Genomic DNA, 15,263 nt, shown 5'->3' with positions numbered 1-15,263 from the left:
AAAGCAAAAACCGTGCAACAGGTGTTAACAACAAACTCAAAAGGAAGGGGTTAATGCCCAAACAACTACACTGGTACTTAGTCACAACTAATTTACCTGGTCGATAAGATCTTCTAGTCGGACCCTCACTTCCATTTCACGGTGCGGAATTGGAGGAGGTAAAATATCCCTAGGACTGCTCGGACGACTGATGCAAGCGGTCGCCGCTTCGCACGCTTGCACGGCAACGGCCAATCGTGATTTTTCCGCTTGCAATTTCCCATGGACCGTCTAAAACAAATGTAAATTCGTCTAGCCAACAGTACAAGCTGGACATTTACCTTAGCGACCTCCAGCTGCGAGTGCGCTTCTTTCAAATTCGCCACGGGTTTATTGAGGTCTTCGCTGATGACCGGTTCGTACGTGTCCAAATTCGACATAATGCTTTCGAGCGTATCTTCGTACTCCTTAAACTTTGCGAGAGATTCGAGTAGGCGATTGCGTATTTGCAGTGCCGTTTGTAAGAGTGAATTGTAACTGTCTTGAACGTTAGTCAGTTGCTTCTCAACGGCATCCTTAAAACCGGGTGCCTCAGCTGCGTACAGATCCACTTGAGCTTTTCCCTTGGCTTTCACTTTGTCAATGTTACTCTGATAGTGCTCGATTTCGTCTAATAACACCTTATGCTGGCCGATTTGCTGTTCGGTTTGCTCGCGGTTAGTGATGTACAGTGAATTGTGGGCCATCAGCTGGAAGGATACTTGCAGCAGCCACTTTTCAATCTCCTGCAGTCCTTGATGGTAGGAATTGTGATCGTTGAGTTCCGCTTCCAATTTTTCCTTTTTAGAGATACACGCTTGGAGTAACTTAAAGTAACGCTGTTCCACTTGCTTGATTTCGTCGAGAACTGTATTTTTCTTGGCCCAGGAACTGAGCTCGCCGGCTTCAGAAATTAAGCGATCCAGATCGATTTTTTTTGTTTCAATTTCTAGAAGTAAGTTCTTGTAACGCTCCAGTAATGTTTTCATCTCGCCTAGTTCCCCGTTAGTTTGGGGAACTTCGGCTAACATCTGCTCGGACTCCGACATCCAGTCTTCGAAGTGCTTTTTCGTATCGGCATAAGATTCCCAACGAGCCAAATCTGCTTTTAGTTGAGCTTGTATTGAAGTAATATCGATCGTCAGCTGATCCCAACTGTTTCTCAAAGTGGTCATGTCCTCGCGTAGACCTTCCTGTTTATTAGGCGGAGTTGTGTCGATGACCTTTGTAAAGGCGTCTTGTAGAACCGCCAACAAGTGCTGTCCTTCTGTCATACGAATAGACACTAATCTAATTGTCTCTAGCTTGTCCTTGATAATGCTCTCATCACCAACTCCGATACAGTCTTGTACACTTCCATGTGCGGTATACAACCAGTTTTCCAACTCCTTCTTCGCTTTAATAAATTCGGTGTGATCGGACAAATTTTTCTCGAGTTTAGAAACTAAACCTTGAGCGGCCGTAAGCAAATTCGTGTAGGCTCCTTGCAGCTGCACCGTATGGTCGCGTACCCACGCGCAGGAACATAATTCCATCAACGACTCACAATCGTCATTCAAATCTTCCAACTTCGGTTTTTGGGATACGATCTCATTTAGTAACTTCCGACACCGCTCCAAGTCTTCGGGTGTTTTATTTTCCGCTTCCTGTTCCACGTTCACCATCTGCTGGTGTTCATCCAACCACTTGGATAGTTCCTCATAATTTCCCGTGAAATTCTCCCACGCATTCAGGCAATGAGTGAGCGCCTTTTCGGTATCGCGACAAATCGCCTGCAACCCCTCCCAGTCGCTGTTCAACTGTTCGCCCTCTTGCTTAATCACATATTTACCCTCATCCGAGGTGGTTTTCATGACGTCGTCACTGAGTTCCACCGTTTTATTGACGAGGGCCTCACATTCCGGAAGTTTACTCAAAATATCGCGCGCGTTACTTTGTTTTTCAATAATTTTACCCTTTTCTTCGTGGAGATCGGAACATTTTTGAACTTCCAAACGTACTTTACGAATCCAATCCATTGTACTGTCAAACGACAACTTGTACTGACTGTGTCTTTCGACTTGATTTTCCAAACTCTGAATGGCGTCCTCGATTTGTTGACGGAGATCGTTGTAACGGTTAAATGTGGTTTCGTACTCGTCCACTTTTAATGTGGAGTCTTCGGTCAATTTCGCCTTGAGTTTCTCTACCAGGTCACTTTGCGAACCTAGCTCTTTCAAAATTGCTTTGAACTTCTCTAACTTTGCCTTTTTCTCGCTTAAGTCATTTAAATACTCTTGCTCGCCTTGCAGTTGTTGCTCGATGTCGTTTAAACAGTCTTGCAACAGCTTGTGCAACTTTGCAATTTCTTCCAACTGGGTCATTCGACCGGTTAGCTTGTTTCTAACGTCGTTTACATCATTCAGCAATTTCTCCATGTCTAGTTTTAGATTTTCCGTGTCTTCCTCTATTTTCGCCGCGCCCGCTTGCTCGGTGTTGATGATGACCTTCTCCTTAAGTTCGAGTACGTACCTCAGCTTGTTTTGGCCTTGCTCCAAGGAAGTACGTATTCCCTTAACCATCTGCAGTTTGTTCTTTACCTCGTGTAAAGTACCCGGTACGTCCTGGCACTCGTTGAGTTTTTCACGGGTTCTTTCCACCCAGTCTTGACATTCTTGATATAGCGCGTTGTGCTGCTGATGTTCTTGGTAATGTAACTCTAGACGCCTCATTATCTCTTTCGCCATCGAAAGTATCGCGTTATACTTCGTGGCAAGTTGAGTGACCGCATTGCTGATTCTAGTATCGGCGCACGTTTCGAGTAACATTTGCGCTTTCATATTCAACTTATCCAAATCTCTCTGCCAATCAAACAATGTCTGTAAATGACCTTGGAACTGTTCGAGAACCAGCCTCTTGTCCTCCAGATTGTTTTGCAGTTTATTGTAGGACTGCACGAGTTTTTCCGTTTTTGCCAACCAATCCAAAGCGTCTTGGTATTGACTTTCGTATTCGGCCCATTTCACAATTCCCGTTTCCAAAAGATTCTTGGTATTGTTCAGCATTTCTACGTAGTTGTCGAAATCGTCTTGTAAGAGTGCTACCTCTTCTTCTATAATTTCCCTATCCTCTTCGTCGGCACCCTGACAAGCCGCCTCCCCAGTTTCTAACACAGTTTCGAGCTTCGCTTTTCCTTCGGGGATTTCGCTGTGCAACACCTTGAGCTGAGACAGTTTGCTTCCGAGACCTTCCTTGTCGCCAGTTGGTTCGGAACATTTGCTCAAACGTTCTTTTGCAATTCGAAGCCATTGTACAAAGTCGTTTCCTAAAACAAACGTATTAGCACTTTTCCGGGGGGAATTTTTCTGTAACTAACCGGAATCGATGAAAGCCTGATGCTGCTCCACAGTTTCCTTTTGCTTCTCATACAGCTCCTTGGCTTGCTTGGACAAATTCTCGTACTTGTTAGAAATTTCCGATGCTGGAGCTGCTTGCATAAGGTCTTCCGCTTTAGACGCGACCGACTGTATCACCGGTTCGAAAGAGACAATATCTTGCACTATGCTGTTTGTTTCTCGCAAGGTGGCCTTCCGCTCGACGATGGGTAACGAGTTCAACCCCGTCGGCCCTTTGGTCCTCTCAACCTTTTGTTCGGACACCTGTTGCAGTTTGGCCTCGCGATCCGTAATCCACTGTTGCAACTGAGAATATGAACTGTCATAGTCGGCCCATTGCAGTAGAGCGGTTTCGAGATGCACTTTCGCGGTTGACATTTTCTTTACCAGTTTTTCCCAATCGCTTTGTAATTGCTTAAGTTCGTTGTTAACAATTTCTCGGCCGTCCGAGCGAGTGTTGCGCAACACCTTCTCGCCGTTATTGACAGTTGCGTGCACCAGGTTTTGGCCCTCCTCTCTCTTTAACAGCAGCTCCTGAATTTGATCTAGACGCGCTTGGAGAGTTTCCTTGCTGGTAGTTGTGGACGATTCGGAGCAATTACGGATTAACTCGCGTGCGTTCTCAATCCAGGCGCGACTTTTTTCCAAACTCTCCAGATATTGGCGGTGCTGTTCCAAGTTGGTTTCCACTTTCTTCAACACGTCCTTGGCAAGATTCAACTCGACTTGATATCTTGAGTTAAGATGTTGTAGTTGATTGTTGACGTAGGCGTCCAGGTGGGAATTCAACAGGACTTGAGCCGATTGATTGAATTTATCAATTTGCTCCTTGCCCGCTTCCAACTTTTGCAAAATGTCTTTGACATCTTCCACTTGCTTCTCTTTTTCAGGCACATTAGCCGACAATGCAATTTTTTGATTTTTAATCAAGATGGCGATTTGTTGCAGCCAGTCAGAGAGGCGCTCGTACTCATCTTTGTAATCGCGCCAATGTACCAGAACAACTTCCAATTGATCCTTTTGCTCCTTCAGATCTAAAATTAGAGATTAGCCTACTCGTATTTTGGTGACAAAATTACCTTTAAATAGACGCTCGAAACTTTCGCGAAGCGCGCGATTCTCGTTTCTGATAATTTCTTGACCCGCCGGGCTGGTGGTTGGCAAAACAACTTCGGCACTTTGCTCCAGGTGATCCAAAAGCACCTCGCCTTGAGCTTGCTTATTAAGCAGAGCGTCAATGGGAGCCGCTAAGTTTTCTACCGCTAACTTATCGCTTAGCGGACGCTGCTTAATTTGTGGCATCTTCTCTTGAGCTCTAATAAGCCAGCGTTGTAACTCGTCGTACGCGTCCTTGTAGATTTTATGGTCTTTGTATTGATTCTCCCGTTCCAATAAAAGTTTCTAAAAAACGGAACTAAGACCCCACACAACTGGTTTACGGTAAAACTTACCCCAATACTTTCGGCCAAATTATTAAATTTGTCCAGAATGGATTTGGCTTGTGTTGCCGCCTGACTCTGCTGTCCACTGGCCAACATTTCAATCGCTTTGGCACTCAGATTATCAACCTCAATCTTTTCGCACCGAGTCTTCTCCTCGACCGCCTTGACACGATCGAGCTGCGCCCGTTTTTCCGGTATGGAACTTTGGAATTCGGATAATTCGGATAGCTGGGTCTCCATCCAGCTTATTATCTTGTCAAGTCCTTGTATCTGTTCAAGTAATCCCGCCCACTTTGTAATGGAATCATCTATCAGCGCCTTGGTTTCGATCATTTTCGAGGCCAAATTTGACCATTCCTCTTGTAGATTGGCAAGCGTCTGATTGATCAGGTCGTGTCCGCTAGGTGCGGTGTTTACAAGAACGCTCTGCGCCAACTCGACTAAGACTTGAATTTTTGCCGAGCCCTCCTCCTTGCCTAGCAGCAAGTCTTGAATGGTCTCCAGCTTGTTTTCCAAATCTTTTTGGGAGGGCGCCGATAAATCGGAACAATAATTAATCTTGTTTTTAATATCGTCGAGCCATTCGACACATTCTGTTACCTTGGCGTCGAGGTCTTCGTGGACGGTGTAGTATTGTTGCCATTTCGTAACCATCTCCTTGATCTTCTGTGCGATTTGCTGATACTTGATTCCCAGTTCAGAAACTTGCGATCCCCGAGCGCCAACGGTCTTGGTCAGTTGCTGCGATCGCTCTGTGACCGCGTCAATCTCGAGCTCCTTGGCGCGTATTTCACCCTGTAACTTCTTCAGATTATCGAACTCTTCCTTTTTAGTCTTCGCCGTCGGTTTCAGATCTACTAAATGCAGTTTCGTATCTGTATCGCGAATCCATGCGAGAATTTGATCTTTCATCGACTCGTATTCTGCCCAGCCTTGCAGTCGACTCTCCAACGCTTTCACCGTGTTAGAGATTAGGGAATTGAGGGCGGCCCATTCTTGTTGCGAGCTGTCGATTTGGGATCGAATGTTAGCTTGTCCATGCTCAATTGTACCGGGAATTACTTTATCGCCGATTTCTTGAATTTTAACAATTCGGTTTTCTTCCTCGGGAAGGCTCTCTTGTAAGTTTTTCAAGCGTTTCAAGTTTGAGTGTAAAGTCACCCTTTCGAGTTCCGTATCGGCCCAGAGAGTGATTGTGTTATTCGTCGCGTCTATCCACTCGTGTGCGTCCAAGACGGCCTTGCTGTACTGTTGATGGTTGCTGACTATGGCTTCGTAACGTTCGACGAACTGCTGCGCTCTGTTTAGTATCTTGCCATGTTGCTCAACAAGGGTCGACAGTTGTTGGTCCACATTTTCGTTGCGTTCCGGTAGATTGTCGATTTTATCTCGCAGATTGAGTATGTCTTGCTGATGCGCTAAGGCGTCGTGTAAAAGCGTACGATAAATCTGTAACTGGGCTCGTTTTTCGTCTAAAGTGGCTTTGAGTTCTAATTCCTGCGGCAATTGATACTCGGCTTGTTTCACCCACGCCTTGATTTGATCAACGCAATCTTCAAAAGAACTCCACCTATTCATAAGTAGAAACGTATACATACCCATGTTAAATTAACAATGTTACCTGTGCAATTTTGTTTTGAGATCCCTGGAGGTACTGCCGATACCGTCAAATAGAGCATCTAACATTTGTTGCAGCTCTTGCAATTGGGCACCGATCGCCTCTCTTCCATCAGCTGACGTTGTGGGATAGAGCTTCTCTCCAACTTCAACCGTGTTGTTCAAAAGGAGTGTCGCACTGGGTTGTTGTGCCAAAAGTTCCTCCAATACCTTATTGCTTTCCACAAGAACGGGGCGCGCTCCAGTTTTCATTTTCTGTCGACACGAGTCAAATCTGCAAAATCAATTAGTCGTTTCTCAGACACAGAATCGAAAAACGCACCTCGATTTCGCGGCAGCTATCCAATCCGAACATTGGCGATACTTCTCATTGTAGAGTTTGTGCTCGTTCACGGATTGCTCGCACTTTTTAACAATTTCCTTTGTGGTCGCTTGCACGGTTTGGAATCTAGAGGTAATCTGTTGTACACTAACAGAAATTCGGGTCTCTCCGCTCTCCTGCATGAGTTCGGTAGACTGGTCGGAAAGTTTATCGAATTCGGCCTCATAGTGCTTCAAACTCGACAGTAAAGCCTAAAGAAGAACAGATTAAGAAATTTACGACAATTACTTGCTGATGACTAAAGCGCCCTATAAGAAAATCCACAAAAACTCACTTGATACTTCTCCAGTTGCTCCTGCTTCTCTTCAAGAGTCGCCTTCAAACCATAATTTTTCAGTGACGCTTCCGTCTCGGTCAACCACGTCAACAGTCTATCCAGCGACGTCTCATAATCGGTCCACTGCTTTATACGCCCTTCCAACGCGAACTTGGCATCATTCAAAGCCGCAACGTATTTGTCCAAATCGAACTTCATATTCGTCACGTCTCGCTGCATCGACTCCTGCGCGCGAGCCGGCAGAATCGAAATCTTATTGTTGACGTGATCTTCCAGTTCGCGCAGCGTGATGGTACCCGACGGCAGACGGTCCTGAAGATCGTTCACTTTGTTCAAGCGTTCCTGTAACGCCGACTTGTTGCCGCTATAATCTGAGTAGCTCTCCAGCTTGTCCCACAGCTGCTTCTGATAGTCCTGGTGCGCCTTTTGGAGGTCGTAAAACTGCTGATAGACGTCGAGGAATTGCTCCAATTGCTTTATGCCGACCTGAGCATTGTTCACTAACGCCTGGTAGCGAATGTTGATTGATTTAATGCTCTCGTCAACATCATCTTCCTTTCCGCTGGTTAATTGTGCGAGATTCTTCGCCTTGTCTGTTACGCCTACAAGATCACGCTTACAGATTTACATAACGTAGCAACGGTCTTACCTTCGATGATCCTCTTGTACGAACTGATCTCTTGCATTGCAGTTTTCTGCTTCAGCAATTTGGAGCGCACCTCTTGAATGCTGTTCCAAGCCGAGGAGTCAATTTGAATCGCCTTTTCCATACCGTGCAGCCACGCCAATGTTTGTTGTAACATATCCTGGTAGCTCGACAACTGTTGAGTTTGGGCGTCTTGCAGTTTTTGTTGTTCCAGTATGCCTTCCTGAAGTGCATCCCAGCGTTCTTTTACCCCTCTGAGCTCGTTCCGTATTGATTCCCTACCGGGAGCAGCGGTATCCGGGTAGAGTTTTTCACCTTGAAGGGTGACGGCGTTTAATTTATGATCCCCTTGTTCCTTTTCAGAGAGTAGAACTTGTAGTCTGTTCAATTTGGCCTCCGCGTTGTTGGCCAATTCTCCATGTTGTAATGTGGATAGGTGTTCTTCCAGCGGAGTAAGCCATGTAGAAATTTCCTCTAGTTTATCTTGGTAGCTACGGTGTTCATCGACGACCTTCTGCGATTTGCTGATTACCTCTTTGCTTTGAGCGTGTAGGGTTTGGTAGCGGTTGTTGATCTGCGATATGATCGGTTTGATGCGTTGCACCTCGCTCGTCTGCAGAAGGACGTGACCACTATCGACGAACGCGTCTACCTCACGTTCCTTTTTACCAACTGCATCCTTCACGTTTCTAAAATTTTTGAGTTGGGCTTCCTTTTCTGGCAGCGTCGAACAGAGCATTTGGTCTCGAAATTTGCCTTCGTGCTCCGCGAACCACTCGTTCAGTTTTTTAAGGTCGTCTTCGAACTTCTCCCATTCCTTCAATGCATCCAGTTGTTTCATTTTCTCTTTGTCTGCAATAATAAAATTAGAAGGCTTATGTCAAGGCTAATACGTACCTATCGCGTCCATATGTTGCTCCAATAAATTTTGACAGACGATTAATTCCTTTTCAATTTCCTCATTGCCTTTTGGCGCCGTACTTTGTTTCAAGGAGTTCGCCATTTGCTGCAACTTCTCTAGTAAGTTTAACCCGTCCTCTTTGTTGCGCTTTAAAGCTTCGATTGCGTCTATTCTTTTCGAAATGTCACATTTTTCGCCGGTGACGTCGTTGTATTCCTGCAATTTTTCCGATTCGGTTGCTAGCCAATCTCTAAAGGCGTTCACTTGCTGATTGTACAGGTTGTGGCTGTCAACGCATTCTCCCAAGTTAGCCAATAGGCCTTCGGATTTGTTGACGATTTCTTTAAACAGTTGTTTGATAGATTGAAGATAAACGTTAAGTGACTTGTCCTTGGTCTGATCGACTAATTGCTGCGCTTTATCGCAGACCGAATCCACTAGCTGCTGGTGGGACGTAATCTCTTGGTGCATTATCCTATGGTTCTCGAGCTGCGCCCGTTTCTCTTGAAGGGTCGATTTCAGTTCAGTTTGAGCATACATCGCTTTTTCGACGTTCTTCAACCACTTCGTCAGTTGTTCTTGAGCGGTGGTGAAATCGGAGAATTGGATCAGGCATTGGTCGAGTTTATTTGACGCGTTTTGTAGATCGTCGGTGAATCCGTCCCATATCGTTCTTAAATTGCGCAATTGTTGCCTTATTATCTCTCTTCCATCTGGAGATGTGTGGGCGTAGAGTTTCTCTCCCTCCTCGATTAGGTTCTCAAACGTTTCGCTTTGACGGTTGCGATCGTCGATGAGTTCTTTCAGTTTTCGCTGACGATCTTGAATAGCCTCAATGTCTCCAATGATGTGTCCCAAATTGTGCAAATCGTCTTGCTTTTCAGATAGCCACATAACAAACGTAGCGTAATTCGCATTGAAGGTCTTGTGTTCGTCGACGAAGCTGCCGTACTTACTTATGCCTTCTTTAACGGCATTCTTTAGGGAATCGTACCGCGTAATCATTTGCGATGCGTGAGCGTAGAGTTCAGATTTAGAATCTACATCGTCGGCCTGCTGGGCGAGCCTCTTAAAGTCGTCTTCCTTGCCGCTGATCTCCACCTGTAAACCTTCCAGTTTGTCCAAATGCGTCTTCTTGGTTTCCTCCGTACTGCGCAAACTCTGATCTTTCACTTGGCCCTCTTTCTGTTTCAGCCACGCTTCCAAATTTTCCACCAGCCCACTGAACTCCTTGTGCTTTGTGTAAATTCTACTAACATCGTCCTTTCCATTGGAGCACAAATTCAAAAATGTGTTCCAAGCTTGCACTTGGGTTTCATAACTGTTGATCAGCGCCGGGTGTCCTTCAGGAGCAGTTTCGCTAAGCACCGTTTCCAGTTGATTTTTACACTCGTTCAACATTTTATCCCCCTCTTCCTTTTGACCGAGCAGGTTTTCTAGAATACTTAATTTTGTTTCGGTATTTTCAATGGATGCGCCGTAAATCAACGATGTCGCTTCCGCAACCAAAGCGCTCAACCAACTTCTACACTTCTCTATGCTTTGATTGAAACCTTCATGATTATTACTGTACGTCTCAAACGCCGCAACTCTGGCGTTCACGTCATCGGACAGCTTCTTGTACTTTTCCAAACTATCGTGGAAACCCGAATCGCCTTCGGCGTCTTCAATCTGCGCGATCTTGTCCTTTAACTGCTGTAGAATGTTTTTGTGCAAGTTTACGTCTTGAGCCAACGTCTTATAGTTATGCAACGTGTCTTTCTTTTCCGAAAGTGTCGCCTTCAACGTGACCCGATTGCCCAATTTTTCTTCGGCATCCGCAATCCAAAGCTTCACCTGACGCAAGCTGTCCTCGAACGAGTGCCTTTGCATCAAAATGCCCTCGACTCGCTTATAAATTCCGTTCACTTTGTCAATGAGCGCCTCCGACTTATCACGCAGGTTTCTTAGCTCGGTACGAATGACCTCCTTATTTTCGGGAGTTATACCCGAAAACAAAGCTTCCCCATGCTCCATGGCGGTTCCTAACAAAGTCTGTCCCTTTTCCCTTTCGCTCGCAAAGTTCTTCAGCTCCTCCAAAGTGGCCTCGTTCGGCTTGGAACCGCGTGTGGTGTATTCCCCGAAAGTTTTCACTTTTTGTTCGGCCTTCTCTAGCCAGTCTTCGACGTCCTTGATGCTATTTTGATACAGCTCCTTGTACTTATTCAATTCGTCCAATTTCTCCAAGTAACTCGAGAGGAACTTCACCACCGCCTGATATCTCGTGTTAAGGTGCTGGGCGAATTGCGCGACCCGAGACTCTGGCGTTTCCTTAACCATGCTGTCACTCAGCTCGATCAATTTCTTAATCTCGTCTTCGTAACCGCCGACCGCGTTTTGAAGCGACTTAATTTCGTCGATCTTCGTATGTATGTTGTTGAGATCTAGTTGGGTTACGCTTTCCCCGCGGACCTTGTTTTCGATGTCTTTCAGCCACGAGGAGATCGCGTCGGAGAGTGTTTCGTAATTTTGGTGCTGGTTGATATTGTGTTCGAGTAGTTCTTTGGTGGCGTTATGAGAGTGCTTCAAGTTTTCTAGCTCAACTTCGAGGTGATCCTTTTCGGCCGTCATCAGCTTGTAACTTTCAGGTGTTTCAATGGGTTCCAATAGTTTTAGCGAGTTTTGCAATTCATTTTTGCGATTTTCACAGTCTTGGATGGCCGCTTGAACTGAATTGATCGCGTTGAGCTTAACTTCGAGATTGTACTTATCGCTGGCAGGCTCTGGGTGACACCATTGCACCTTTTCCTTTTGAGTCGCGATGATTCTTTGCAACGCTCCGTATTTCTCATTGTGGTATTTCTTTAAGAAGGAAATTAGGGTGTTCTCAATTTTATTGGCGTGCGACAACACACCATCGTATCGTTTTTTGACCAGCTGCTGCTCTTTCGGTAAATTGCTTTCGGAAAATGAAGGATAGATTGTTTTCATGCCGATGATCTGCTGCTCAATTTTCTTAATGTCCGTATCGCAGTTTGTTAATTGGCCTTTCAATTTCTGACAGTTGAGCAGACGATCCAAGATTTTCGCGTTGTCGCCTGATAAATCTTCACACTTCACGATTTCCTCGCGTATGGCAGAAATTTTATTTCCGGTATCTTTGATGTCCTTCCGGATTGCTTTTTCTTTATCACCGTAGACCGAAGTAACCTTTTGCAATTTGTCGGCTCGTTCTTGTAGATCTGCAAATTGCTGTTCTAACAGATTTTCTAAAGTGGCAACCATGGGTAATTCTTGCACGTTATTTAAATTCGCCAACTGCTGATGTTTAAGGGGTATACTCTGCTTCAAACTTTGATACGCGGGCAATTCTTCTTTGTACTTGACCAATTTCGCTTGTGCCACCTCAACCTCGTTGGGTTTTTCCGCGGCAGCGCTCAGGCTCGAATTTTGCTCCCCGAGCCACTGCAACAGCTTAATTTTGGTTTCCTCGAGATGCTGCCAAATTATGCTTTGCGCCTCCGCCGTCTGCGCCACCTTCAATATTTTTTCATACACACTCGACCAGTGCTTCTGGCATTCCTTTATCTCCGACCTCACTTCAGACTCCATCTTCGGAATAAAATCGGCCTTTTTCCCTATCGATTCGGCTTTAGATTCCAATTTGTTCAGAAGGATTTTTGTTTTTTGCAAAGCTTCCAGAGCTCTTCGGGCGTTTTCGTTGTTCGCATTGGCCTGGATATAATCCGAAGGTGTCTGTAGCGAATCGCACACCTGTTCGACTTTTTCGATCTCCTTTTCTGTTCGATTCTTCATTTCTTGGAACTCCTTCCACGCGAAAATAATATCGCCGTACTTAAGCTTTTCGGTTTTTATCGCGTCCTGAACGGCGTCCCACTTTGAATCCAGAGCCGATATCGTACTCTGAATCGCAGTTGCGTTCGGCAAATCTTCCTTCATAAGTTGTTCGCCTTTTCTCTGTAAGTTTTCCCTTACCGGTGCGGTTTGAACGTGACTTTCTAAAAGTCGATTTATTTCAGCTACTGCCCTCTGTAGATCTTCCGGATTATTCACGCTGTCATTTATTTGTGCTAACTGGGCTTGAGTTTTATCAAGGTTTTCTTGAACTTGTCGTTGCAAATCTGTGAATGCATCTCGATGTCCCTGTAGCGCCTCCAAGGTTTTTAGTTTGTCGACCAGTTGCGTCTTTAGGTTGATTGTTTTCACTTCAATGTCGCGCACCAACTTCTCACCACTGCTTGGTAGCCCGGTATTTTTATCCAAAATGGTCACACTCGCGATTTGATCGATTTCGGGTGCCTTTTGTTTCCAAGTTATTAACTTGCTAATGATCGTTTCCGTTTCTTTAACTAACACCTGCAGATCTTCCGGTTTTGCCTTTTGACTATCGATTTGATACTTTATGTGAGATAGCTGGCGGGCGGTCTCATCGTGCCAATTCAGCAAATCGGTCCACTTTTCCAACGCATTCTTTTTCTGCTGAAGCTGTGTCTCCAGATTTTGATAGCTGCCCACCAAATTCGTATATTCTTCTGTGAGCGATTGGTTTTCTTGCGGGGTGTTCTTCAAACTCAACGCCTTAACATCTTCATAAATTGCGTTGAAGGCCGGTTGCTTGTCCGAGTGCTCCTGAAGCAACGCGTGTACGTTTATCAACGCGGCATCTACCTTATCGGCTCGGATTTCGTCGACTTTAGCTACGTTTCCTTGGAGATTATTGGCCCAGTTGGAGAATTCCATCATTTTTCCTTTAAATTCGTGCCTGGTTAAAATAGCGTCGGAAACCTCATTTATTTTTGCTCGTAGGCCCTCCGAAAGGTTCGTAACTTTGCCTTTTATATCTTGAACTCGCCCTTTAACGATCGTTGCACCTTCCGGGGCCAATCCGTGGCTGATTGAATCGCAGCTTTGCGTCAAATTGATCAACTTCGCTTGTTGCTCCGAAACCTCTTTGTTAAACGCTTTCAATTGAGCGAGCTGCTTTTCCAATTTCTCCACATCGGGCGCATCAAGGTTAATGGTTTCGGCTGCCAACGCGTTTTCACTGTTCACTACCCAAGCTTCCAAAGTTTTTGCGTTACCGTCAAATTCATCCCAATTCTTCACTAATTTTTCGAGCTTGTTGGCGTGCTGAACCGCATTGTCTTCAATGACGGTCCAACGCGAATGTATCGCATCGACTTCGTCGGGGGCGTGCGTTTTTGTTACAATCTGCTGACTAATACCCACAACCCCTTGTAACTTCTTCAATTGATTACCGCACTCATTAGAAAACTGCTTCGATTGATTACGCAGTAGCACCGCCTCCTCTAACGTGGCCGGTTTCGGCACACCGGTATGCATACTCACCTCGGCCTGCTCGATCCAGGGCTTAATTTCCCGGATCGCGCTCTGGTACTGCTTCCAATTCTCCAAATCTTGAACTATCGCCACCGACTCTTCGTCGACGTTTTTGTGTATTGCCGCCATTTTGTCGTGTATGGCGACGACCTCCGCTCTAACTTTATTCGCTTCGGGGTTAGACTCGTCGATAATCAGATCGCGCGTTATCGCTTTTAGTTGATTAGCCAGATCCACCTTGTGCACGATTTCGTTCTTCAGCTCGGTAGCTTTCTGTATGCGGTCTTCCGGTGCAGTATTATCCTCTATTGCCTTTAACATTTTCGGCGCTTCTTGTACAGTCCAGCTCTGTAGGTCCCCCAGCCGATCATGGTACTGCGTCCATTTGTCGTTCAACTGCTGCAAATACACGACGCGCTCCTCCACCGTTTCGATGGTACTGTCCAGATGTTCCTCGATCTCTTCGATCTCCTTTTCGAAAGTGGGCCTTTTCGCGGGCACTGCTTGCTCTCCCAGTTTCGTACACAGATCTCGCAACCTCTTCAAGATTTCTTCGGTTGCTTGCCGTAAGTAAATGCACATTTCTTGTTTGGCCTGTAAATCGGCAGGAATATTGGTCGAGGTGTATTGTCCTAGCGGTATACGCTGAAGTTCGCGGTGTGCTCGGGTTAGCAGTTCCAGAATTTCAGTTTTTTGTTCGTTGAAGCTCGACCAAATTGTTTGGGTCGTTTTCAGTTTGTTGAGTTTGTCGACGGTCTCTTTGTAGGCGTCGTTCCAACCGGTTTCAAGTGCTTTGATTTCTTCGTGCACGAACTCGGGCGCGGTCGGCTCCTTTGCGAGCTCCTTGCCACGTTGCAGCATCGTCATAATGTTGGGTCGCTGCAAATCCAATTGCGACACGGCGATTTCCTGTTGTTGAATCATTTGGTTTACATTTTCCAAGGTTTCCGGGTGATGGTCGTGCTTGGACTGCTCCTTTACCTTCTTCAACAGTTCGCAAACTTCCCGAACTTCCTTTTTGTATGTGTAGCACTTGGTCAGAGTTTCCGTTTTGGTCATTGTGACTTCCAGAGTCGGTATTAGGTTTTTATAGCGAGTAATTAGTGCTTCTAATTTCTGCTGTTCCTCAATTGCTTGCGTTTCGGGACAGTGACTTACTAGAGAGTCGAGAGTTTGAACCAACCACTTCATGTCTTCGCGTTTGGCGTCGGCGTCCTGGCAGATTTTCTGGAAACAACATTCTTATCGATTTGTGCGTGCAAGTGG

The 15,263-nt window shown here is 45.6% G+C and overlaps 1 protein-coding gene across 4 annotated transcripts in view; it reads right to left on the bottom strand.

Annotated features, from left to right (window-relative positions):
• The window catches only part of LOC116176333 (nesprin-1), a 77,192-nt gene that overhangs the window by 44,538 nt on the left and 17,391 nt on the right, over positions 1-15,263 (bottom strand). For all 4 annotated transcript variants that reach the window (XM_031494841.1, XM_031494843.1, XM_031494842.1 and 1 more), the window contains exons 9-18: positions 8,654-15,224; positions 7,760-8,608; positions 7,108-7,712; positions 6,774-7,024; positions 6,456-6,725; positions 4,844-6,404; positions 4,472-4,793; positions 3,374-4,426; positions 321-3,322; positions 97-270 (exon numbers count right to left, since the gene is read on the bottom strand). In XM_031494841.1, coding sequence (XP_031350701.1) covers positions 97-270; positions 321-3,322; positions 3,374-4,426; positions 4,472-4,793; positions 4,844-6,404; positions 6,456-6,725; positions 6,774-7,024; positions 7,108-7,712; positions 7,760-8,608; positions 8,654-15,224 — 14,658 coding nt within the window. The remainder of the gene's footprint in view (positions 1-96; positions 271-320; positions 3,323-3,373; positions 4,427-4,471; positions 4,794-4,843; positions 6,405-6,455; positions 6,726-6,773; positions 7,025-7,107; positions 7,713-7,759; positions 8,609-8,653; positions 15,225-15,263) is intronic.

Source organism: Photinus pyralis, unplaced genomic scaffold, assembly GCF_008802855.1.
Source record: "Photinus pyralis isolate 1611_PpyrPB1 unplaced genomic scaffold, Ppyr1.3 Ppyr1.4_LG7, whole genome shotgun sequence".
In the NCBI taxonomy this organism is placed as follows: Eukaryota; Metazoa; Arthropoda; class Insecta; order Coleoptera; family Lampyridae; genus Photinus; species Photinus pyralis.
The sequence above is the reverse complement of the archived record's forward strand: the minus strand, read 5'-3'. Positions and strand labels throughout refer to the sequence as shown.